Consider the following 26120-nt stretch of genomic DNA (forward strand, 5'->3'; position numbering starts at 1 on the left):
TTCAATGAGGTCCAACAAAAAAAACCCTGACCGATGCATTTTCCTTCGCGTGGGAGACGTCAAGTCTCTTCAACTGCACTCTCACAGGTCCAGGGCTCCACACGGAATGATTTCAATGAGTTTCCAGTCAGTTTTAACAACTTTTATTTTTAATATCTCCACGGAGGTAGGTATCGTGCTCGACACGAGGATTGCTCTCTTTCTCCCAGAAGCTCGAGGGGGACATGAACTCTGCTCTGAGCAGGTTAACAGACTGAGCTTCTTCCCGATTGGCTGAGAGCACGTCTCTAACCTATCTCCTTCAAAATAAACTTCCTATTTATTTATTATTAATCTCTTTTCGCAATTCAGTTGCTTTTTAGACAAATACCTGTATCAGTTTTAAATCTTTAACATTAATAATATATGACTATATCATGAATTGGGTTTTTAATATGAATTTAACCCCTTATACAGATGTTTTATTTTTTTTAATTTTTTTACATGTATTCAACTGTTCTTTTTAATATACATTTTTAACCTGGGTTACACCTGTCATCATCGTTGTCAGATGTCCATCGCTAGCAATGATGACTGCTTCATTAGGATGCATAGAAACACAGATGGGCTTCAAGGCCTGCACCAGAGCGACAGAGTTGCCCGCACCAGTGGCACGAACAGCCTGGCCGAGACGCCACGGAATGTCTTGCCTCGTGAGCTCACGCATACTATTCTCCTCTCCTAACAAAGCACCTTGCACAGTAAGGTAAGACAAACAATGTCATGCCTCCATTGTGTTATCTCTCTGGACTGCCAGACCTGATGCCAAGTAGTGCACAAAAGTGCCACAGACCTGACAGGTATGGAAGTTGCCCTGCAGTGACAACTGACTTGCTGAGTGATGCCATCTGTTGGCCATTTGAGTGGCTCTTCTGGATGCCATCTGGTGCCACTGACCCTGTTGGGTTCATCTACCACATTTCACTGAAAAGCGCCCTGCTGCCAGCACCTTATTGGTGATGTACTATTAAACCCATAGTTGGAACCCAGGAAGGTGCTACTACTCTGGGTCAGAGCAAACCTGGGAGCAATGGTGATTAAGGGGTAACTCCACTTTCCCCAATACTTAAGTCCTCCCGGACCTGAGACTCACTACCGGTTGCAATTTAAAGCCATACCCAGGAGTTGGGACCTGGGACCTCCCCCACCTGTACTGTTGCTGGGGCCTCTATAGAACCTCTCACCTGGCTCTCGCGTGTTGCGGTGGGTACATTACAGTACCCATTCAGAATTTCAGAATAATAACATTGAATACAGTAAAACATTCAAATATAGTGTGTCACTGGCATGAACTCATCTGTGGAGGATATAGACTAATAATTTTCACAACTCTGAGCCTTCATATGGACAGTCAGTCAGCTTGCAAACCCATGCTGAGATGCTATAGTACAGTGTGCTGTCTACAACAGCATGATAGAGCAAAAGCAAATGCTTGCACAGAAATTTTTTACAGAAAATATCTGTAAGAGCTTATTTGCCGAAAGCTCTAGGGTGGGTTGCCCAAACACCTCTTAAGGCTAAGAGTGTCTTTAATTGCCTCTTAAGATCCATCATCAAAGTAACGTGATTTTCCCAAACAACATCATAGCCAAAGTAGTCCTTTAGTTTGCTCTGAATTCATAAGGAACCTGGGCTACTCTTTCAAAACAAAGCACGTCTTGCTTGCAGTCAAATACACAAAAGGCGCATGCGCCTCTGAGGGACTTTCACAGTCAGTTAAATGGGTGAAGACTGGTCTTGAATCTGCTGCTGGTGTTAAATTCTCATCTCATTATCTCTAGCCACTTTATCCTGTTCTACAGGGTCGCAGGCAAGCTGGAGCCTATCCCAGCTGACTACGGGCAAAAGACAGGGTACACCCTGAACAAGTCACCAGGTCACCACAGGGCTGGCACATAGACACAGACAACCATTCACACTCGCATTCACACTGACAGTCAATTTAGAGTCACCAGTTAATCTACCCTGCATGTCTTTGGACTGGGGGGGAAACCGGAGCAAACCCACGCAGACACAGGGAGAACACACAAACTCCGCACAGAAAGGCCCTCGCCGGCCACGAACCCGGACCTTCTTGCTGTGAGGTGACAGCGCTAACCACTACACCACTGTGCCGCCCGGTGTTAAATTATTTTTCTTGTTCATTGCAAGTACATCAAGTTAATTATTAAATAAATGTACAAAAAACATTATGAATATATTTCAATTTGTTATGGAATTATGTATGGATATCTTAATGTCACAATTATATCGCCACGTTTTAATCAAATTTAACTCCAGTAGACAAGTGATTATCTCATTTAGTTTCATGAATGAGACACATTTCTGCACCTCTAAGATTCTCTGTGTGTGCGCATTTAATTAAAAACACGCTTGGAATAAAAAAAAATACTATTGCCCAAAAGTGTTGAATAGTTTCAATTATTAATTTCCACATTATATATGTAATGCTTAATGATGATACAATATATTAACATATTTTAAACACTTTATATTTCATTGTTTTTTTTATAAAAAAATGAACACCATGCGACCTCATCGACTGGATTTAGCAACTACTAATGCCTATATCAGGGACGTGCACTGCAAAGAAGCTCTTCATAATGTTGCTCTTAAGACTCCTTCTGATGAGTGAGTTTAGGAAAACCATGTACAGAGACAACATTCATTGCTTAAGAGAGTCTCTCAACTTGTTCTTTAGCCCTAAAAGGTAATGTTATCAGGAAACCTACCCCTGATTATTTTATGACAACTGGTAAATGGTTTGGGTTTCACACACCATATCCACTGTTTTCTGTGTGTAGACGACAAGATAGTCTTTCTCGTGCCACCAAACAAAGCTTTCAGTTGTGGGTTTATATTTAAACACATCAGTCTTTGGGACCGGATGGCCATGTACAACCCCAATTCCAAAAAAGTTGGGACAAAGTACAAATTGTAAATAAAAATGGAATGCAATAATTTACAAATCTGAAAAACTGATATTGTATTCACAATAGAACATAGACAACATATCAAATGTCGAAAGTGAGACATTTTGAAATTTCATGCTGTTAGGACTGGGACTGTTTTGGCCTCTAGAGGCCGCTGTTATGTTTATCTTGTCATGTTTGTTTTGGCCTCTAGAGGCTGCCACTGTGTTTTGTGTTTGTCTTGATTGCCTGTTTCCTGCCCTGCCCTGTTCCTTAATTGTTTTGTGTATAAATACCCCTCTGTTTGTTCCCTTGTCACGGAGTCTTTATGCTATGCTGTCTTGTGCTAGTTTCCTCTGTCTCACGTATCTTGCCTGTGCCCTTGTGTTTTTGATATTTTTTGCTTTCTTTGGACTTTGTACCTTTTTGATCTTCTGAGCGTTCAGCATTTTGCCTTTCCTTTTGTTTTTGGACATTTAACCTTTGGATATTTTTATTTTGGTTTATCTTCTGAGCTTTTGGATTTTCTTTTTTTTCCATTGAATTGAATATAGTGTAACTAAACTGTTTTTTTGATACTTTACTTTGGCCTCATGCCTCTGCACTTGAGTCATCCCCCTGGTGGCCTAGTGGGGGTTTGCTGGATTATCACACCAGCGACCCAGGTTCGAATCCCAGCAAAACCCTAACACATGCCAAATATTGGCTCATTTGAAATTTCATGACAGCAACACATCTCAGAAAAGTTGGGACAGGGGCAATAAGAGGCTGGAAAAGTTAACGGTACAAAAAAGGAACAGCTGGAGGACCAAATTGCAACTCATTAGGTCAATTGGCAATCGGTCATTAACATGACTGGGTATAAAAAGAGCATCTTGGAGTGGCAGCAGCTCTCAGAAGTAAAGATGGGAAGAGGATCACCAATCCCCCTAATTCTGCACCGACAAATAGTGGAGCAATATCAGAAAGGAGTTTGACAGTGTAAAATTGCAAAGAGTTTGAACATATCATCATCTACAGTGCATAATATCATCAAAAGATTCAGAGAATCTGGAAGAACCTCTGTGCGTAAGGGTCAAGGCCGGAAAACCATACTGGGTGCCTGTGATCTTCGGGCTCTTAGACGGCACTGCATCACATACAGGCATGCTTCTGTATTGGAAGTCACAAAATGGGCTCAGGAATATTTCCAGAGAACATTATCTGTCAACACAATTCACCGTGCCATCCGCCATTGCCAGCTAAAACTCTATAGTTCAAAGAAGAAGACACATCTAAACATGATCCAGAAGCGCAGACGTCTTCTCTGGGCCAAGGCTCATTTAAAATGGACTGTGGCAAAGTGGAAAACTGTTCTGTGGTCAGACGAATCAAAATTTGAAGTTCTTTATGGAAATCAGGGACGCCGTGTCATTCGGACTAAAGAGGAGAAGAACGACCCAAGTTGTTATCAGCGCTCAGTTCAGAAGCCTGCATCTCTGATGTTATGGGGTTGCATTAGTGCGTGTGGCATGGGCAGCTTACATGTCTGGAAAGACACCATCAATGCTGAAAGGTATATCCAGGTTCTAGAGCAACATATGCTCCCATCCAGACGACGTCTCTTTCAGGGAAGACCTTGCATTTTGCAACATGACAATGCCAAACCACACACTGCATCGATTACAGCATCATGGCTGCATAGAAGAAGGGTCCGGGTGCTGAACTGGCCAGCCTGCAGTCCAGATCTTTCACCCATAGAAAACATTTGGTGCATCATAAAACGGAAGATATGACAAAAAAGACCTAAGACAGTTGAGCAACTAGAATCCTCCATTAGACAAGAATGGGTTAACATTCCTATCCCTAAGCTTGAGCAACTTGTCTCCTCAGTCCCCAGATGTTTACAGACTGTTGTAAAGAGAAAAGGGGATGTCTCACAGTGGTAAACATGGCCTTGTCACAACTTTTTTGAGATGTGTTGTTGTCATGAAATTTAAAATCACCTAATTTTTCTCTTTAAATGATACATTTTCTCAGTTTAAACATTTGATATGTCATCTATGTTCTATTCTGAATAAAATATGGAATTTTGAAACTTCCACATCATTGCATTCAGTTTTTATTTACAATTTGTACTTTGTCCCAACTTTTTTGGAATTGGGGTTGTAACTAAAATGAGCCAGCTCATTCTAGTTTTAAGTGCATGGTCTCAAATACCAGAAGCCTTAAGAGTTTCAACAAGACCCAGGACTCAGTTAAGTATAATCTTCATCGCTTCCAGAATCTTGTTTACCTAGAGGACGCGGATGCCGTCTGCGTGAATGAGGCATGGCTAAACGCCACCATTGACAACTATGAAATCCTTAATAATGGCTATACCATCTACAGAAAGGACCGGGTTGATAAACGTGCTGGTGGAGTGTTAATTGCTGTGAAAAACAGAGTGTTTAAATCTATTCCAAATTTTCTACTTCCAGCGGAATTACAAGATCTCGAAATAGGCTACTCAGTGATTACTATGGTTACAGATCAGAAATTACTTTTCTGTTCCTGTTACTGTCCACCAGACTCAGATGTAAGCTGGGCTATTTTATTTGATGACTTTTTGAACTCTGTTTGCAGTAAATTCGACAACATAATTATATGCGGTGACTTGAACCTTGGGTCAATTCCTTGGGAGGCTCCTGATTGTGCTACTGGTAAAAACGAGTTATTGTTTGTAGATGCGCTAAATGATTATTCCTTGATACAGCTTAACCGCAATCCTACGCGCGGCAAAAGTATTCTCAACCTAGTTATCACGAGTGCTCCTGAACACATCATTGTGAGTGATGCCTTGTCTGTAGAACAATCAGGGCTCTTCACAGATCATTGCACAGTTCTCTTTGAATACAAGGCCTTTTTAATGGCGCCTGCTAAAGTTCATAGATCTATTTTTGACTACGATAAGGCCGATTTTGAAGGTCTTCGCGCAGCATTGTTAGCAATTAATCTTTCTTCATATATAAACAATGATGATATAAATTCTGACTGGAAGCAGTGGAAAGACGCTTTCCTTGCTGCTGTGTCTGATTTCATTCCATCTAAGACGCTTAAGGGTCATAATCCTGTGCCGTGGATCAATCGAACTATTCTGAACTTGATCAGAAAGAAGAATTCTGTTAGGCAAAAGCTGAAGAAGTCACCTACAAATTACCTCAAGGAGAAGTTCAGGGTACTACGATCTGAGATAAAGCGCATACTCTGAGAGTGTCGTGAACAGTTTTTGCTTCTCTCGAGTCAAACAGTATTGCTAATCCTAAGCATCTTTGGTCTATCTTGAAGCACAGCTCCAAATCTCACACTCTCCCAAATTTTGTTTCTGCACCAGCTGGGTCAAATACAATCAATGACCTCGGTCTACAACAGTCATCCAGACTAACAGCTGAGGACCCGAGAGGAATTGCTAACCTGTTTAATTCATATTTTGCATCTGTCTTTACTCATGAGAACCAGTCAGATGACTATCCAGTTCCACCAGGACGTTCCATTATGTCTGAGTTAAGTCTTACAACCAGCAAAGTGCAGTTAATATTAAAGAGTCTCGATGTTACCAAAGCTACAGGGCCAGACGGCATTCCAGCTAGACTGCTTAGGGAAACAGCTACTGAGATTGCGCCATCTCTTTGTAAGCTGTTTAATAAGTCTCTGGGATCTGGACCATTCCACAGGAATGGAAAGAGGCTAACGTGGTTCCAGTGTTCAAGAGAGGTGAGGCTGAGCAGGTTGAAAACTATCGCCCAATATCCTTGCTGTCATTGGTTTCTAAAGTGTTGGAGAGATGTGTGCTTAACAGCTTTAAGGACCATCTGCACGAGGTCATCAAGTAATGCCAACATGGGTTTATAAAGGGTAAATCTTGCACTTCTAACCTTTTAGAAGTGCTTGACCACATTGGCTCAATGCTGGATAATGGGAGGCAGATTGATGTTGTGTATATATGGATATGTTGAAGGCATTCGATAAGGTCTGTCATTGCCGTCTGCTGCTCAAGCTATGCCAGTTCGGGTTTGGTGGAAGTCTTTTTCAGTGGTTTCAATCTTACCTGTCCGACTGTTGTCAGCATGTTACTGTGCTTGGTGCCACGTCAGATCCTCTTCAAGTCTCTTCTGGAGTGCCTCAGGGTTCTATTCTAGGCCCGGCTCTGTTTCTGATTTACGTAAATGATCTTCCAGATGCAGTTACAACAAATCAAATCAAATCAAATCAAATCAAGTTTATTTGTATAGCGCTTTTAACAATAAACATTGTCGCAAAGCAGCTTTACAGAATTTGAACGACTTAAAACATGAGCTAATTTTATCCCTAATCTATCCCCAATGAGCAAGCCTGTGGCGACGGTGGCAAGGAAAAACTCCCTCAGACGACATGAGGAAGAAACCTCGAGAGGAACCAGACTCAAAAGGGAACCCATCCTCATTTGGGCAACAACAGACATCCTGACTATAATATTAACAGTTTTAACAGGTATAACCCTCAACTGTCCTCATGGGGCCGTCCTTCACAGGAGCGGTGCGATAAAACTCCGACCAGACACAGGGCACCAGGATGGATCAAGCAGGGCTGAGGGGCAGAAGAGGCCAGCATCTCAATCCCAGGATCAAGATGTGACTCAGAGGGACAGATTGGGGGGGGGGGAGAGAGAGAGAGAGAAAGAAAACACAGGTTGTTTGGTATGCCCTAAAAATGACAAGTATTATCTGTGTGGTAGGCTCGCAGAGACGAGAGTCTTTACATCAGGCATAACACACAACAATGGCATGTTAATATGGTAAAATATATCATGACCTGGGCAGCACGGTGGTGTAGTGGTTAGCGCTGTCGCCTCACAGCAAGAAGGTCCTGGGTTCGAGCCCCGGGGCCGGCGAGGGCCTTTCTGTGTGGAGTTTGCATGTTCTCCCCGTGTCCGCGTGGGTTTCCTCCGGGTGCTCCGGTTTCCCCCACAGTCCAAAGACATGCAGGTTAGGTTAACTGGTGACTCTAAATTGACCGTAGGTGTGAATGGTTGTCTGTGTCTATGTGTCAGCCCTGTGATGACCTGGCGACTTGTCCAGGGTGTACCCCGCCTTTCGCCCGTAGTCAGCTGGGATAGGCTCCAGCTTGCCTGCGACCCTGTAGAACAGGATAAAGCGGCTAGAGATAATGAGATGAGATGAGATATCATGACCTGCTCTGGCTGGATGCTTGATTGGGTGATGGGAGCACACTCCTCAGCAATGATGAGATGCAGATGGGACCCTTAGGGCTGGCCAAGACAATTCAGTTACATTTCACCGGGTCTGGGACATGCGACAGAATGTCTGACGGCCGATTCCCTGCAGGCTACGATAGCCAGTTGAGGTCTCCACCCTCTCCACCAAAAGATTTCCTGTTGACAGATTTGGGGTGGGGGGGAGGGAAAGAAAACACAGGTGGTTAGGTATGCCCAATGTCACCTGAATAAATAGGAACAGTATACATATTGCACCGAGTACAAGCAGGGACTCCGGCAACTAACTATGACAGCATAACTAAAAGGAGAGAGCCAGAAGGTAACACAGGCATGAGGGAGCCCCGGGACATAAAGCAGCCAGCCACTACACCGTCAACAAACTCGAGTGAGCAAGCGAGTGGGGACTGACAGCATCCATACATCCCAGTTTACCAAAACACTCTATGTCTGAGGACCCTCCAGATCTACTCCTTTACCTCATAAACACCATTAACAAAAGGCTTGACTAAACAGATATGTTTTCAGCCTAGACTTAAATGCTGAGACTGTGTCTGATTCCCGAACATTACTTGGAAGGCTGTTCCATAACTGTGGGGCTTTGTAAGAAAAGGCTCTGCCCCCTGATGTAGCCTTCACTATACGAGGTACCAGCAGATAGCCTGCACCTTTTGATCTAAGTAGGCGTGGCGGGTCATAGAGGAGCAGAAGTTCACTCAGGTACTGTGGTGCGAGACCATTTAGTGCTTTAAAGGTCAATAGTAGTATTTTATAATCAATACGAAATTTGATTGGGAGCCAATGCAGTGTGGATAAGACAGGCGTGATGTGGTCATATTTTCTAGTTCTAGTAAGGACTCTTGCTGCTGCATTTTGAACTAACTGGAGCTTGTTTATGCACTTATTGGAACATCCAGACAGTAAGGCATTACAATAATCCAACCTGGAGGTAACGAAAGCATGGACTAGTTTTTCTGCATCATGCAATGACATTAAATTTCTTATCTTTGCAATATTTCTGAGATGAAAGAAAGCTATCTGGGTGATGTTATCAATGTGAGTTTCGAATGAAAGACTGGGGTCAATAATCACTCCGAGGTCTTTTACTGCTGCACGTGAAGAAACAGAAAGGCCATCCAGAGTTACTGTGTAATCAGAAAACTTACTTCTAGCTGTATGTGGTCCTAGTACAAGTACTTCAGTCTTGTCAGAGTTAAGCAGAAGGAAATTAATAAGCATCCAGTGTCTAATGTCCTTAACACATTCCTCAGTTCTATTAAGCTGGTGTCTCTCATCAGGTTTTGCAGAGACATACAACTGTGTGTCATCAGCATAACAGTGGAAACTAATAAAATGTTTACGAATAATATCGCCCAGAGGTAACATATATAGAGAAAAAAGCAGTGGACCCAAGACAGAACCTTGTGGAACACCAAACTTTACCTCGGTATGTCTAGAAATATCACCATTTATATCAACATACTGATAACGATCAGTTAGATAAGACCTGAGCCAGGAGAGGGCCATTCCCTTAACTCCCACAACATTTTCTAGTCTATCCAGAAGAATGGAATGATCAATGGTATCAAATGCTGCACTAAGGTCAAGCAACACAAGTAGCGAGACACAGCCCTGATCAGACGCCAACAGTAGGTCGTTCACTACTTTAACCAGTGCTGTCTCTGTGCTATGATGAGGTCTAAATCCTGACTGATACATTTCATGGATGTTGTTCCTATGTAAATATGAGCATAACTGCTGTGCCACAGCTTTTTCAAGGATCTTGGAGATAAAGGGGAGGTTTGATATTGGCCGATAATTGGACAGCTGACAGAGATCAAGGTCAGGTTTTTTAATCAGGGGTTTGATAACTGCTAGTTTAAAGGATTTGGGTACATAGCCAATCATAAGAGAAGAATTTATTATTTTTTAGAAGCGGTTCAATTACTCCAGGCATTATCTGTTTGAATGGATGTGTCGGTAAGGGATCTAGTACACAAGTTGAGGCTTTTGATGTAGAGATTAATGAAAGTAATTCAGTTTCTTTTAGGGGAGTAAAACATTCTAACTGATGATCTGATACAGTTATATTGTTAACTACAAGGTCACTTTCATTGTCTAACCTTAAATTAGTAGTTTGAATTTTTTGTCGGATATTCTCAATTTTGTCATTAAAAAAATTCATGAAGTCGTTGCTACTACATACTGCAGGTGTGCATGTGTTGATAGTGGACTTATTCCTGGTTAATTTTGCTACAGTATTAAATAGGAATCTAGGATTATTTTTGTTATCTTCTATTAGGGAGGAGAAATATGTTGATCTCGCAGCACTAAGAGCTTTTCTATACTTCAGGAAGCTCTCCTTCCAAGCTAATTTGAACATTACCAATTTTGTTTGACGCCATTTACGTTCCAATTTTCGAGTGGTCTGTTTTAATGTGCGAGTGTCATCATTATACCAGGGTGCTAATTTTTTGTCTCTGACCATTTTCCTTTTTAGAGGAGCTACATTATCTAAAGTATGGCGGAATGTTGACTCTAAGAATTCAGTTGCCTGATCAAGTTCTACAGGGGCTGACAGTGACCCAATCAAAGTTGACAGCTCTGGGAGATCATTTATAAAGCTCTGTGCAGTAGTTGATGTGAAAGTACGTTTAATACAGTAGCGTGGTGAGGTGCATATATTTTTACTCAGACATATTTTGAATGAGATGAGACAATGATCTGAGATAACTTCATACTGTGGAAGTATGACTATATTGTCTACGTTTAATCTGAATGTTAGTATTAGATCAAGGGTGTGACCACCATTATGGGTCGGTCCTATGACATTCTGCTTAATCCCGACTGAATCTAAGATGGACACAAACGCTGTTTTTAAAGGGTCTTCTGGGTTATCGAAGTGAATATTAAAATCTCCGACAACTAAAGCTTTGTCTAAGGAAATAACCAGATCTGAGATAAAATCTGCAAATTCAGAAAGAAACTCAGAATATGGCCCCGGGGGCCTGTAAATAATAAGCAATGGAATTAACTGGGTAGACTTATTTTTCGAGGCTACATACATTATATGAGTATGAAGTACTTCAAATGTATTAAATTTATAACCAGGTTTGTGTGTTACACCTAGATAATCGTTATAAATAACCGCGACGCCTCCTCCTCTGCCAGTTAGACGAGGCTGGTGTATATAACTGTATCCAGGAGGACTCGCTTCATTTAATGCTATATATTCATTTGGCTTAATCCATGTTTCTGTTAAACACAGTACATTAAACTCCTGATCAGTAATGAGTTCATTAACCATTAGCGCTTTAGATGTAAGAGATCTAATATTTAATAGCCCCACCTTTAGATCAAAGGTGCTGGCAGCAGCTGTACAGTCAGTATGATCTAATTTTATATTGATTAGGTTACTGGAACAAACTCTCTGAAAATTTCTACCTTTTTGTTGAGCTCGGGGAACAGACACAGTCTCGATGTAGTGGGCCCTGAGTGACGACTCTGTGCAGCTAGCAGACAGTCAGTTTAGCCTGTTCATCTGCTCCCTGGCCTTGGCTCTGGATTGTCAGAAATTAACTAGGCCTGTTCTGAGACTATGACCTATGCTGCAGGAAATGAGAGCAGCACCTTCCCGAGTGGGATGGATACCGTCCCGCCCTAACAGGCCAGCAGTGCCCTCAAAATTAGCCCAATTATCTATAAAGCCCACACTGTTTTCAGAGCACCACCTGGACAGCCAGCAGTTCAGCGACCATAACCTGCTGTAAGCTACATCGCCACGCCGCATTGGGATGGGGCCAGAGCATACTACAGCATCGGACATCGCCTTCGCTAATTTAAACACCTCTACAAAGTTACTCTTAGTAACCTCAGACTGACGAAGGCGTATATCATTAGCTCCTGCATGGATAACTATCTTTGAGAACCTGTGCTTGCCTAGGACCCTAAGATTACCTGCTATGTCCGGCGCCCTGGCTCCCGGTATACACCTGACTAAAGCTGCTGGTGCCCCTAAAGGCTGAGCTAATTTCACGTGCCGTATGATAGAGTCCCCTATAACCAGAGCTCTTTCAGGTTTCTCAGTGGGTGCATCACTAAGGAGAGCAAACCTGTTCGACACGTGACGCAGAGAGGAGTGGTGCTCCCGTGGGCGAGCCTCAGCGGTAGCTTTGGCTCTACGCTTATGCCGCCGAGCCGTCACCCATTCGCCCCGCTGTAAGGGCTCTAATGCCGGAGTTGGGGGATTGCTAACTCCACCTAGGGCGTCCAGACTTTCCCTAACAGAAACTACACTGTTCTTACGCTCACTAACCTGCTCTAAAGCCTGGACACGCGCTTCTAGCACTGTAATCTTCTCCGTCAGAGAGCTAACTAATCTGCACTTATCACAAGTAAAGCTAATAGAGCTATCGCTAGTGACGGAGGAAGAATGACTAAACATCCTGCACTCAGCACACTGAACAGGCTGAAGGTATGCCATGATGAAAAGATTCACGTACCTTAAATGAAGATCTGTTGATATTAAAGCAGATCAGATGTGGATGGCCTCTGCTTGTGGACTTTACACAGGAGGAGAGAAAAAGAAAGCTTCCGGTCTCGGCGTTCTTCCGAAAAAAGAAAGAGAAAAAAACGGGAAAAAAAACGGAAAAAGGAAAGCGAAAGTGAAAAGTACAAAAATGAAAGCGACAGTACAATAAAAATGAAGAGGACACTGGAAATTTATTTGTAGAAAAAAGTTAAAAAAGGATTAGTAATTAACGCCGGCACTTGCGGGAAAAAGGACTCGGTGCGAACAACTCAGGAAGCAGGAAGTGCTTCAAGACATGTAGTCATGTTTGCCGACGATATGAAGCTTTACCGGGAAATCAAAGGTCTTGGGGATGTCGATGCTCTCCAATTAGATCTGGATCGCCTAGGCGCATGGTCGAACAAATCTGGCCTCATGTTCAATGAGAGCAAGTGTAAGCATCAAACTATCACCAGGAAGATCAAGCCCATCAAGTCATCGTACTATGTTAAGAACAATCCCTTAGAGACAGTGACCACCGAGAGGGATCTGGGGGTAACTGTGTCAAGCAACATCATGTGGAACCAGCAAGTTTTAGAGCAGACCTCTCGTGCTAATAGGCTGTTGGGCTATATTAAGAGAAATACAAGATTTATTCAGTCAGTTCATATTAGGAAGTTTGTATACCTTACATTAGTTAGACCTCTCTTTGGTTATGCTACCCAAATCTGGGCACCACAATTTATAGATCTCATCATTAGAATAGAACGCACTCAAAGGCGTGCAACTAAATATATTCTTAAGTTACCATTTAAATGTACAGAGACATATACGCTTGTTGCTAGTTCAGAATGCTCGCCTGTCTACCGCAGAACGGTAGGGGCCTTGGCGGTAAGCTGCCGTAAGGGTGCAGTTACAACTTGCAGCCATGGGGGCAGCATAACACTGAAGTAGGCTTTGTCAGTGGCCGCCAAAACATGTGCGCCCGCCATCTCTCCCTCTCCTTTCGTTGATAATCGGCGATTTGGTGATAGCAAATTACCTCTATTGCTAACTAATAACAGAGACACTTGAACGCATATGAGTTAATAATTGCACGCCACAAACTTGAGCAGATGCGCCAATTTCTCCTCTCACCTCCTTTCCTCCACACAGCTGTTAAAAAAAAATGCAATTGCACAGTTTGTTTGGCATGCCCCATCACTTAATTTTTTGTACAGACACTGCCATTGTTTTGTAGGTGAAGACAGTTTGTCTGGTTATGTTAGTTATTAATAAATATCCCAACTTAATTTATAACATTAATATTCTAGCGCACGCCGATTCAGCTGATAACGAGATCATTAAACTGCACAGTATTCTCGAGCACACTTACAGGATTTAAGTTAGAGAGGTAAAGAAGTGGCTGCGCGTGATTTCGGTATTTAAAATAAATGTTGTTTGTATAAACGTAGTTCGGGAGGAAGCCCGCGGAGTGATTGACAGCTGTCATTACCTGCTCCTGCCTTCGTGGAGATTTAATCCCTCCTGCTCCTTTCACCTGTCATGCGCGAAGGCTTCTCGAATTGTCCCACCACCTCCCCCTTCTCCTCCATTTCACTAGAGCACCCAGCTGCAATTCCTCTATTGAGGTTTTTCACCCACGTGACCAAGTCATGTGAGGCTGCCATTTTGGATGTCACGGCTCGAATCAGTTTGAATGCGAGGAAGGCGACAAACGAAAAACATAAAAGAAAAAGGAGCGAGATGCAGAAAACACCTTCACTATCCAGCGACGTAGGGCATTTACAGGGCGAGCAGAGGGAGAGGTATTTGCAAAAATTGAGGTTAGCAGGCTTAGAGAACGACGTTTACCTGCTTCCACCAGGATTGTTCACTGACGTACGGAAGTACATGAAGCCCTCGTCTTTACCTGATTTCGGCCCACATGATCTGTATCCCTATGTCGTTAAAAACCCATCGCCATACACAGGTATTGATCTGAAAGCGTATAAGAGTTTGGATACCTACAAATATTTTGTGTCAGGCTGGGTAACATGCCTACATCAGCAGGTCGTCCCTGGAGCCGGTGGTCGCCATCTTATTACAGCTAAGATTTGTTCACATTTTCATTTACTTTTGGTCCTCAGGATAAACAAAATGTTATTAAATGTCATTGAAATAACTTCTTAGTCTGTTGAGACATGGCCCGTTATAAATTTGCTGTTACCAGGCAATGACCAAGAACTGTATTATTAGGGTCGGTGTCTGTGTTGTAGCAGTGCACTAGCAGCTGGCTGTTAGCACTAGCTAATGTCAACAACATCATAGCTAGTATGTTACTGTAGCAATGTTTACGTTCAGTCATTTGGATGACTGTTAAAACCTTTCAGTCTCAAGTTTTTCCTTTACTGTATTTACTAGTTTACTGTAATTATGATCCGGCAGCTATTTACACCGGATCCAGTGTAAATAGCTGCCGGAGCGCGCTCCGGAACCTCGGCCGGAGCACTCCGGGAGCAAGCTGGAGCGCGCTGCTTAATTTGAGGGGGAGCAAGCTGGAGCGCGCTCCGGAACCTCGGCCGGAGCACTCCGGGAGCAAGCTGGAGCGCGCTGCTTAATTTGAGGGGGAGCAAGCTGGAGCGCGCTCAGGCAGCTATTTACACTGGATCCGGTGTAAATAGCTGCCGGATCATAATTACAGTAAACTAGTAAATACAGTAAAGAAAAAACTTGAGACTGAAAGGTTTTAACAGTCATCCAAATGACTGAACGTAAACATTGCTACAGTAACATACCAGCTATGATGTTGTTGACATTAGCTAGCTTGACCTTCAAAATGGCGGACACTGGGGCGTCACGTGACCCTGTAACGTCAGGTGAAAAACCTCAGTAGGGGGGGTGTGAAGCGGATCTCATCCCGTATGATCTCCACTGAAAGCATCCAGGTACCGAGGCCAGCTGACATGCCAAACATGCTTACTGTACAAGCACTCAAGGGCGAACTAGTGAAACTTGGTTTATAATTTACGCTATTTTACACATCTAATGACAAAAGTTAAGATAGGCTACTAAACTGTTGGGACAAAGGCTGAGCATTTTTGCACAAGTGGAATTTAAACACATAGCCTAGTTATCATGCAGTGACGTTTCATTTAATTTCTCAGCATTCCAGCTTAATGCGCGGCAGAAATGACACTGCATGAAAAGTGGGATTTACGGGAGCAAACGGGACTGTAGATTTCTGTGGAATTTCAGGTTTATGACAATTTACAGCAATTTGCAGGCAACACTGAAAACTGCCGTGAATTGTCGGAAATGGACGTGTAACTTGTTTGGCAGTTGTCCCCCATGACCCCCCCTTCCCCTAAGCCTAGGGAAGGCTATACAAATGCAAATCAGGATAGCAGGGGGAGTTCCCAGGTAACATTTTACTAATGCCGCTTTTCCACTACCAACGCGGCTGAGTTGGGCTGAGCCGTGCCATGCTGAGTTGGGCTGAGTCGAGCTGAGTGGGGCTGTTGGAGTTGCATTTCGACTACAACCGCGCTGAACCGTGCTGGCTGGAAGTGGGTGGACACATTGGGTGGAGTTAGCGAAAGTGGGTGGACGTCACGTGATGTCGTTAAGCGGCGCAAACAGTGACATCAGTGATCTTTTAAGCGGTAGTCTCACGACCCGGATAGTAAACAATAAACATGGAGGACATGGAGTCGTTAGTGTTGCTGGTCTTGGTGCTGTGGCTTGTTGTCACCGACAATGCCAACAGATACTGGCAAGAGCGTATAGATGAGGCGAGGCGCATAATAAGGCTTCAGAAATTCTCGTAATTCGTAATTCTTCTTCTTCTGGGTTTACGGTGTTTACAGATCCCAGCGTGCTCGCGGGGCGTGTGTGGGCATGTGAGGACACTCCTCCTCACCAATCAGTGCACAAGGGAGTGTCTCCTCACGCCCCTAGCCCCACTTGGCTCGGTTTGGCTCGCTTCAGCCCCACTCCAAAACTGTGCGAGTTTTGGGTGCTGAGTAGGGCTGAAGCGAGCTGAGTCGTGCTGCTCTGAGGTAGTCGAAATGCGAGCCGTGTCGGGCTGAAGTGAGCTGAAGTGAGCTGAAGCGAGCTGAAGTGAGCTGAAAAAGGGTAATGGAAAAGGGCCATAAAAGGTATTAACTTAATTGTAAGAATTGTAGAATTGTAAGCTTTTTAAAACTGAGTTGCTGCACACAAGTCAAGTCAAGAAGGTTTATTGTCATTTCAGCCATACATAGTACACAGTGAAATGAAAAACTTTTCCTAGTACTAAAAATAACAAAGACATAAATGCAACAATAATGTGTTTCAACAGTGTACTGTGAAAGTAGCAGCCAAGGGTATATGTCTATCAATAATAGCAACAGTACAAAACCTGTATATTGCTGGAATATTGCTGGAAAAGGCAGTGAGGGAATTAACACAGAGAACATTTCCAAGTATCCACACAAACTGTTTGATGCACAGAAGAAGCGATGTGATGGCGTTATCAGAAATCTTGAAGGTTGATTGCCATGACAAAAGCATCATGGCCAGAAGTTTCATCAACAAGTCTTCTGGTTTTTCACTTCTGGACTGATCACTTCCATGCACCTCTCCATCTTGTATGTCTAGACAGGCTTCACTCTGCTCCTCAGCAAGGCTTTCCCCCTCTTCATCCTCTTCAGTCACATACTCATCCTATGCAAATGTAAAACACACATTTAAATTCATATCCATGCAATAAATTACAATGCATGCAAATGCTCACATCCGACACCTCAAACGACCATACTCAGTGCATGAATATGTCCATGTCAGAGTGAATAGGCCATCATTAGCATGGCCATTTTAGTATGAGTCCAGTCAAATGACCACAGTCAGTGCATGAATATGTCCATGGCAGAGTGAATAGGCACCGTTCGAACTATGGGGGTACTCGGGGGATCCGAGATCCCCTGAAACAGACATGAGATCCCTTGAAAACATGATTTGGGAAATGTTGGGGGGGAATCTCTAAAATATTGGCAAAATGATGTTTATTGACATAGCAATCGTGTGTAACGGGAAGCATTTGCATATCCGAAGTGTTGTGTTTACATCAAAGATAAAATAAACCGATATGACAACGACTGCTGCTGCCAGGTTGGGGACACAAACTAGTAGAAAGGAAGTGTGCTGACAGTGTCAACACACTTCCTTTCTACTAGTTTGTGTCCCCAGAATTTTCCCATTGTTACCATTGGTAATGTTCCCATTGGTATCATTGTTGACGCGAGGTTGTTTTTTGAACATGCCAATGCCGACACGATTTCCCCTGATGAGTTATGACTTCAGACGCGATGCGTGTGTGGAGGTGTGGAGTCCGCGTGATATGTGCGTAAGATAGGCTTCTCATGTGTTTGGAGATCCGCTCTCTGAGACAAGCGCAAGCGCAAGCACCCCCCCAAGGGAAAAAAAGGGACCCCCCCGAAAATATCGGCATAGTTCGAACACTGTGAATAGGCCATCGTTAACATGACCATTTGAGTATGAAAAGATTGTGAAACTATAGTTTAAAAAAATCATATGCATCTCAAACTGCTGTTAAAAGAAGCCTAATCTGTGGCCTCTGTGTTAATTTCAGGGGAATCTTGAAATTACTTATAATTGAATTGTTTAATTCAGTCAGTAAGCAGGAACTTCATACTTCTATATTCAAAAATATCCAAAATGGTTTATATCACAAACATGCGAGCATGTATAACAATAACCTCGCATGTGATTGGACCAGGACCAGGCGGTCATGGGCGTGGCTCATACAGTATAAACAGGTGTACCGTAGCTTACCAGGTACCGTAGTTTTCATGTGCTCCGGAACTTTCTCTTGGTTTCTGGGATTTTTGCTGCTTGGTGATCTTCAATGGCTAGACGGCGCCTCGCGTTCTACTCTCCGTCGACTCCTGTGTCTGGACGCGATGGACCTGTGTCGGGAAGTCCGCAGACCGACGAGAGAAAACTGTTGTCTGCTCTCAGTGGGTTGTCTCGTCAGATTGCAGAGCTGACTACGTTCGTAACCGACAGATTCAACTCTATGGACGACAGATTCAACACCGTGGAAGACAGATTCAACACCGTGGAAGACAGATTGACTGCTTTGGAGGGATGTAACTTTGGGGAAAACGCAAACTCCAGGAAGAAAAGATGGGCGCAGAATCCCATGATTGCGGTAAGAATTTGTCCGGTGTCTGCTAGCTAAGCTAAATAGCCTAAAAGTAAACATAGCAGCTAGCCCAAGCTAAAAGTAGCCAGTAGCTAGCTATGAGGGACAAGTGACTTAAAAACGTTGTTTTGTTCTTTTCACAGGAAACAGTATGCCGTCTTCACAACTTGGAGACAAACACTAGGTGATACGAGCCTAGTAAGATGTTACGTAAGATTTAAAGAATATGCTTTCATTCTGTATGAGATACGTTAATAGATGCAGATCCTAGCCTGATCCTAACTGTAGCCATCTTGTTTTCACAGACTAACTTCGCCTCATAACGAAGCCGTGACAAACTATTTAGTGCGGGCTTTGTTGACAAATCCAAATCTTCATGATGCTGACAAAGACAACATTGTGTGTAAGTAACAACTTAACAACTATTTCACTAAATATTATGGTAGCCTATACTGTCCTTTCTCTGCTGTCTACACTTCCCTTCTTCCTTTCCCTTATTAAGTTTAGCCTACAGCTACGTTGTTAATTGTACTCTCATTTGTTTTTCTAGCTGCCTGCAAGACATATTACGAAACCTTACTCAGGAGCTACAGGTACCAGCAGCCTGATCTTTCGTTGCAGGCGGAAGCAATGAAGAAGTCAGCTTGTAGTCGCTCCAGAAGAAAGAGGGTAAGATTTTTCAGTTTTGGTCAATGTGACTTTTTTTTCAGTGTTTTTCATGGGTTGTGTCCATACGCAGTGCATTGCTCAGTACTTATTCTCTTTATCGATCGTTTTTACAGCTGTTTGACGCGAGACGAGGTGTCCTTGCTATGGACGAGCTGGATGTATGGCAGTGTGCTACCGTAGACCTGATGTAGGATGAGGAAGATGGGGTGGTGGATGGGGTGTCTGGGTGGATCGTTAAGCCTCCGCCGTCCCGTAACCCGGAGCTCATCGAACTCTGTGCTACGCTGCAATCAAGGCTTGAGGCAGAGCCAAAGTACAGGGCAACCCATCACAGACGACTGCATGTCGGTCCGATGCTGCCTGCTCCCCACAGCTCAGAGACCGCAAGCATGCACTTCACGGAGCTGTAGGACTAAAACATGGCGCTTATTTGCTTTTGTTTAGTTTTGTATCCTGCACATCTCTCTTGCACTAGAGAATGTATAGGCAACTACTTTGACCGAATGCTGCCATTTTGTTTATTTTTTAACGTCTTGTACTTGCTCTGATTTTGTAAATAAAGCTCTTTTTTGATACAACGTTCCTTGCAAATTTTCCTTCCTCAATAAATGTGTGTCATTGATAGGATAACAATGACATGAATATACAGCATCATAGCTAATCATAACCACAACAGCTATCTATCTATCTATCTATCTATCTATCTATCTATCTATCTATAGGTTGTGGTTATGATGACCCAGGGTGACCAATAGCCTAGGCCTAGTGGCATCTGCCAACCAATCACGAGTGATTTCTTTGGTTTAAAAGTAGTCACTCATCCAATACTGAGTGAGGAAATTCGAGGCAAGCCAGGCAATAGGCTACCCATTCATGTAGCGGTTTCGCTGCTATTCATATGCAAATAGGCTACCCCGCGAGTAGAGGGGTGCCGGAGGATTTTGCTATCTGGGGCGAGTGCTCCCAAGTGCTACCTGGTGGTCGTTTGGGTACATTGCAGCTCAGTTCAAAACAGATGCGTGCTTGCCTCGTCAATGCGGGCTCATTGAACTCGCAACAAGCGTAGTGATAGGTTAAAAGCGTTACATCTTATTCCCATTACCTACTGGCATGAGTATTTAGATATGTTTTTTTTTTTTTTTTTAAAGATAACTCATGGTCTTACAAATGTATCTTCCTTTGTTCTGCCTGCTTTTCGGTTTACTAGGCCTACAAGGTCCTCAAATAGTAATGTAATAAAGTATAATGTCCGGAAATGTAAAACATCTACTTATCAAGAATCATTTGTAGTTAGGGACTACTAGAATTTGGAACACTCTTGCTGAGGAACTGAACTTGAATATGGACAATCTTAGCTCTTTTAAACATGTAATGCTCAATTACTATTTTTGTGCTTTAAATAACTATGATTGTGACAATCCTCGCACCTTTAAATCGATATGCCTTAAATGTAACCTGGCGCGTAGCCTTGCACGCCCTGTATTATGCTGCCAGTAATTTGAATATTATATGTTAGGTTTTTTTTTTTTTAATATTATGGGTCCACAGTAATTGGCTTTGGCTGTTGTGGTCACCCAGCCTGTGTTTGTTTTTATAAGTGTGTTAATTTTTATACCTTTTTGTGTGTGTGTGTGTGTGTGTGTGTGTGTGTGTGTGTGTGTGTGTGTGTGTGTGTGTGTTGTACTGTAACGGCGAAGCTAATAAAACAAAACAAAAACTACTATAGCCATGTCAGCTGTACTGTGTGTGTGCATTTGTCAATGTACAGAGTGAATAACACAGGTGAACTGACACCACATTCAGTGCTTATCTGAAATGGCTGCCTACTCCCTATTCCCTGACCATGTGCATTATAAATATTTTCTAATTACTTGATTGAATTATGTATAAGGAGTGTGATCAATCTACATAATATTAATGTGATCTAATTACATAATAAAATCTTGTGAGGATGTCGTGGCTGATGGGAAGAAATAATTTTAAATTAACAACACAGCAGGGAATGTTGCAAACTCTCAATGCATTTGGGTTCAATCCTCAGCTTGGATGAGAACTCATGGGTCAATTTTATTCAGGGTTTTGTAATTACATGATCAAATTATGTTGGGTGTATGAAAACAAACTGTGATAATGTAATGCAATTCAATCACGTGGAACCGATGTACACATTTCAAAATTCACTTAGCTTTTTTCAGCGTAGTTTTATAACAGTGTAGTTTTGTATTTATTATTATTATTATTATACAGTTTTTTTGGATCAGTTTTCATATATGCCCTCAGTTCTTAGAGTGGAAGTTTTATTCAACATTCAACTGCAAGTGCAGGCAGTTTTTAACTGCCTGAACTTGCTTCCACCTCCACTACAACTTCCTGACAGAAAACTAGACTGAACCATTGATTCAGCAGGTTTTGTTGAGTTCATTCAAGGGCTCCTGGATTGAAATCACCTGATGTAGGAACAGCAGGGAAGGAGAGAATGGATCAACACTGTGCTGGAATGGCTCGGGGCGATGCAACCCCTGATAATTTTTTAATACTCCTTTTTTATTATATTTGACAGGCAACAACAAACATGACATGTCACAATTACAGAAATACTGTATAAACAGAATCTCTTCTACACCCCCACCCCCTCCCATCCCTACCCACATGGGATACAACACAAATTCCACCAAAGCACAGACAACATCATACAAACAGTCCATTTAGTTTCTCTTTAGCAAAATGTCCTGAACTCTGGCAATTCCATTGCTCCATGTTTGTATTGTCTGTGGGGTTGCACCATTAACCTTGGCAGAAGAATGTTCAAGAAAAAGGATATCTAAAAACGTATGTAGCCAGTGTTCATAGGATAAAATGTGGGGTGGAAGCCAAACTTGCACAATAATCTTCTTGGCTGCGGTCAGACCAGTAAGCTAAATTTTTCTAGACCTTTCATTCATGCGTATCTGAGAGTCATCATTGAGAAGGTGTAATGCAGGGTTCATGGGGAACTGTATATCAATCAGGTCTGATAATGACTGCACTACTGTATTCCAGAAATTATATACTGTATCTTAGGGCAGTCCCAGATAATATGTATAAAAGTCCCGAAAGTATTTTGTGAACAAAACAGAAAAATGGGTGTGGAGCTTGTCCTGTTAAGTGTCTGACTTTTGGAGTAAGCTATACTCTATGTCAGGGGTTCTCAACCTTTTCTGCTTTGAGGCCCACCTATTCATACTTGTAATGAGTCGGGGCCCATTAAAAAAGATCCCCAATTATTTTAGCTCATCTATTCTTTATAATCTAATAATCTACTGTAAAGTGTATTAATGGAATGCAACATAACTCCCTGTTACAGATGGGAGCCCGGGAATTAAATAAATGCAATAAAAACAAACTGTTTTAATTGTAGGTATTGTATATAAAACTGTATGGATGTGCCAGAAGCAAACATAAAACCATGTATGTAGGACATTCTTAGTCAAAAAGGATTAATGATCCAAAAGTGTTATCTGGTTGATTAACACAAGAACTTATTGCCATGTTTGTGTACAGAAAACAAGCAAGTTATTAAAACCAAGAAGTATACTCAAAAGACATGGATATAGAAACCACTCAATGGGATAGATCCTTACACATTAACAAAGAAGGATTTTTCAGTTATCACTTGGATAATTATCCATCCGTTGAGTTCCCCAACATCTCAAACTACCTGGTGCTACAGACATTGTTCTACACAGACACACACATGAACACCTGGAAGAGGATGGTACCTGGAACCTGGAAGTACAACTTTTTATATGTGGCTGGGTTAAAGTAGGCAGCCTTTTGATTTCATAAAATCGGTGAAATTTAGTTCCCTTTGAAATTTGGTCATTTTGATGTATATTTATTTCTGTAATAAATAAATAAATAAATAAATAAATAGACCATTCTGTGGTTGGGAAGTTATTTAATTTGAGGGGCTTCCCTAGAAAATAATGTACATAAAATTGCTCACTTCGTGCAGTCAAGCAGACAGAGGAAGTCTGGTGTGCGCATGCACAGGTTTACCTGCTTCTTCTTCTTTTCCTTCTTCTGTTCGGTTTTCCATCATGTGACATCCAGTGTTGCATTACTGCCATATAGAATAGAATAGAATGCCTTTATTGTCACTATGCACATGTACAATGTGTTAGGACTGGGACTGTTTTGGCCTCTAGAGGCCGCTGTTATTTCCAGCTTGTCATGTTTGTTTTGGCTTCTAGAGGCTGCCACTGTGTTTTTGTGTTTGTCTTCATTGCCTGTTTCCTGCCCCGTCCTGTTCCTTAATTAGTGTGTGTATAAATACCCCTCTGTTTGTTCCCTTGTCACGGAGTCTTTTTCCTATGCTATGCCTGTTAGTGCTAGTTCCCTCTGTTCCATGTTCCTTGCCTGTGTCTTTGTGGTTTTTGTACTTTGCTTTCTTTTTGGACCTTTTTGAATTTTGTTTGTACCATTTTTGAGATCTTCTGAGCGTTTGCATTTTTACCTTTTCTTTTCTTATTTTTGGACTTTGAACTTTTGGATATTTTTTATTTTCCCTTTATCTTCTGAGCTTTTGGATTACTTTTGTTTTTTGCTGTGGATTGTACATTTTGTAAATAAACTTTTTGATACTTTTCTACTTCCGCCTCTCACCTCTGCACTTGAGTCATCCCCCTGGTGGCCTAGTGGGGGTTTGCTGGATTATCACACCAGTGAACCAGGTTCAAATCCCAGCAAAACCCTAACACAATGAGATTAAAGCATCTCCAATAACAGTGTGGTGAAGGGGGGAGAAAAAAAGGGGGGGGGAGTGTGTCAGGGGGGTAAGGTGCACAGTCCTGAGGTGTAATGTGTTGTGTTACACATTATGGAGTGAGGTATTGCACGAGAGATTCACATTATAAAATATTACACATTTATGAAGTATTGCAAGGTAAGGTAGGTGCACAGACTTGAGGTGTGTGTAAGGTGCACAGTCCTGAGGTGTATGTGTTGTGTGTAAGGTGCACAGTCCTGAGGTGCATGTGCTGTATGTAAGGTGCACAGGTTTACCTTGACCGGGCACTGACAGTTACATCATTCTGTCACTAAACGAACAGCTGATCATATCAAGGTGGTCACTGACCACCGCTATTTATTAGTTTGGTCCTGCATTTCCTTTCCTTCGCAACATAACATCTTTTCTTCTTGCTCTTTGTTACTGTAGTTGGTCTTTCACGTTTCATTCACACACTCTCGTCCTCCATTTTTCTCTCCTGTTTCAAATTAGTATCCCACAATGCCTTGCATGAGTGGGAAAAGCCCACCACATAATGCATGACATAGTATCTTGATTTGGGTCTGGGTAAAGCAAGAAAAAATAGTGGAGAATTTAGGGCCATGTGGCCCTTAATGAATTAATTGTTCTGTTAAAAAAACTAACAAAATTGGAAGTCTGTGACTTGAATTCAGTATTTTTTGGTCCACTAAACAAAAATTACTGGGTGTCAGGCAAAATAATTTTTATGACCTAAACTTGAAAAATCTGAAAGTTAGTCTATCTTTAAAGATCTGGGGATCAGGACACTACAAGATGGACGGCGGGAGAAGGCTCTAAGTGCAGGAAGAGTGTTTATTAACAGGCATGATATTTACAAAAGGAAAATGGAAAGCAGAATATTTAAACAGCGTTATAAACATGGCTAGAAACAAACATGATCGTGATAATGATAATGCTTTGCAAAGCCTCTGTGAAAACAGCGTCCGTATCTGGTGATTGCGCTCAAATCAGTATCAGGTGTTTCCCATAACGACTGGGTCCTAAGCACGCACACAATGTGCTCCAAGAGCACGCCCAGCCGCTTGAGCTGCTCCAGGCTCAAGCGTGCAAAGGCGTGACATTCAAGTGTTTACCTACTGTGTGACCACAACTTTTAGCTCACGTGTACTGTACTGTATATCGCCACCAAAATGCCTCATTTTCATCGATAACCCTTCGCAAAGTATTGCAAGCTGTTGCGTCACCATAGCTTAATGAGACGGATGTGACGTCGGATGCAACCCAGCAATTGTACCCTACAACAAGTAAAAAATTAACTTAAGCTTGAAAAAAAAATTCGCAGCCCACTAGATGGCACTTGGCCCAGTGGTTGAGAAACACTGCTCTAGGTGATATCTTCATATGAATAAACTGATGATTAGGATTATGAGAGGAGCTACAGATATTGTCCCAGCTTGCTTCCCTCTAACCCTCAGTGCCATTGAACGATCCCACTTAGTTGTACTAGGTTTAGGAAACAAGTGTGAGAGAAGCTTGGCATAGAGAGAATACTTTTCGGAGCAATATGTATCCAACTAACTACAGGATGTTGTTTCATCTTTGGGCCCCAATCAATATTGTGCATTTTGAGAGCTGATCTAAGTCTGAAGTAAAAGAGGAAGGAATGTTTAGGAATACCATAAAGTGAAACCAACTCACTAAAGCTGGGTAAAGAGTCATTGCCATTTAAGTCTTCAAGGACCTATATATCCCTATCTGCCCACAAACTTTGAGTAAAAGGTTTATTACCAGATAACAGATGATTATTATGTCAAACAGAAGCT

General features: G+C 42.3%; 1 protein-coding gene across 1 annotated transcript in view; it reads left to right on the top strand.

Moving 5' to 3' along the window:
• dnm1b (dynamin 1b) overlaps positions 1–26120 on the top strand; it is a 135396-nt gene that overhangs the window by 12566 nt on the left and 96710 nt on the right. The window contains exon 2 of the mRNA XM_060907122.1: positions 1507–1562. Within this exon, the coding sequence (XP_060763105.1) occupies positions 1507–1562 (56 nt within the window). The remainder of the gene's footprint in view (positions 1–1506; positions 1563–26120) is intronic.

Source organism: Neoarius graeffei, chromosome 24 (assembly GCF_027579695.1).
Source record: "Neoarius graeffei isolate fNeoGra1 chromosome 24, fNeoGra1.pri, whole genome shotgun sequence".
Taxonomy (NCBI): domain Eukaryota; kingdom Metazoa; phylum Chordata; class Actinopteri; order Siluriformes; family Ariidae; genus Neoarius; species Neoarius graeffei.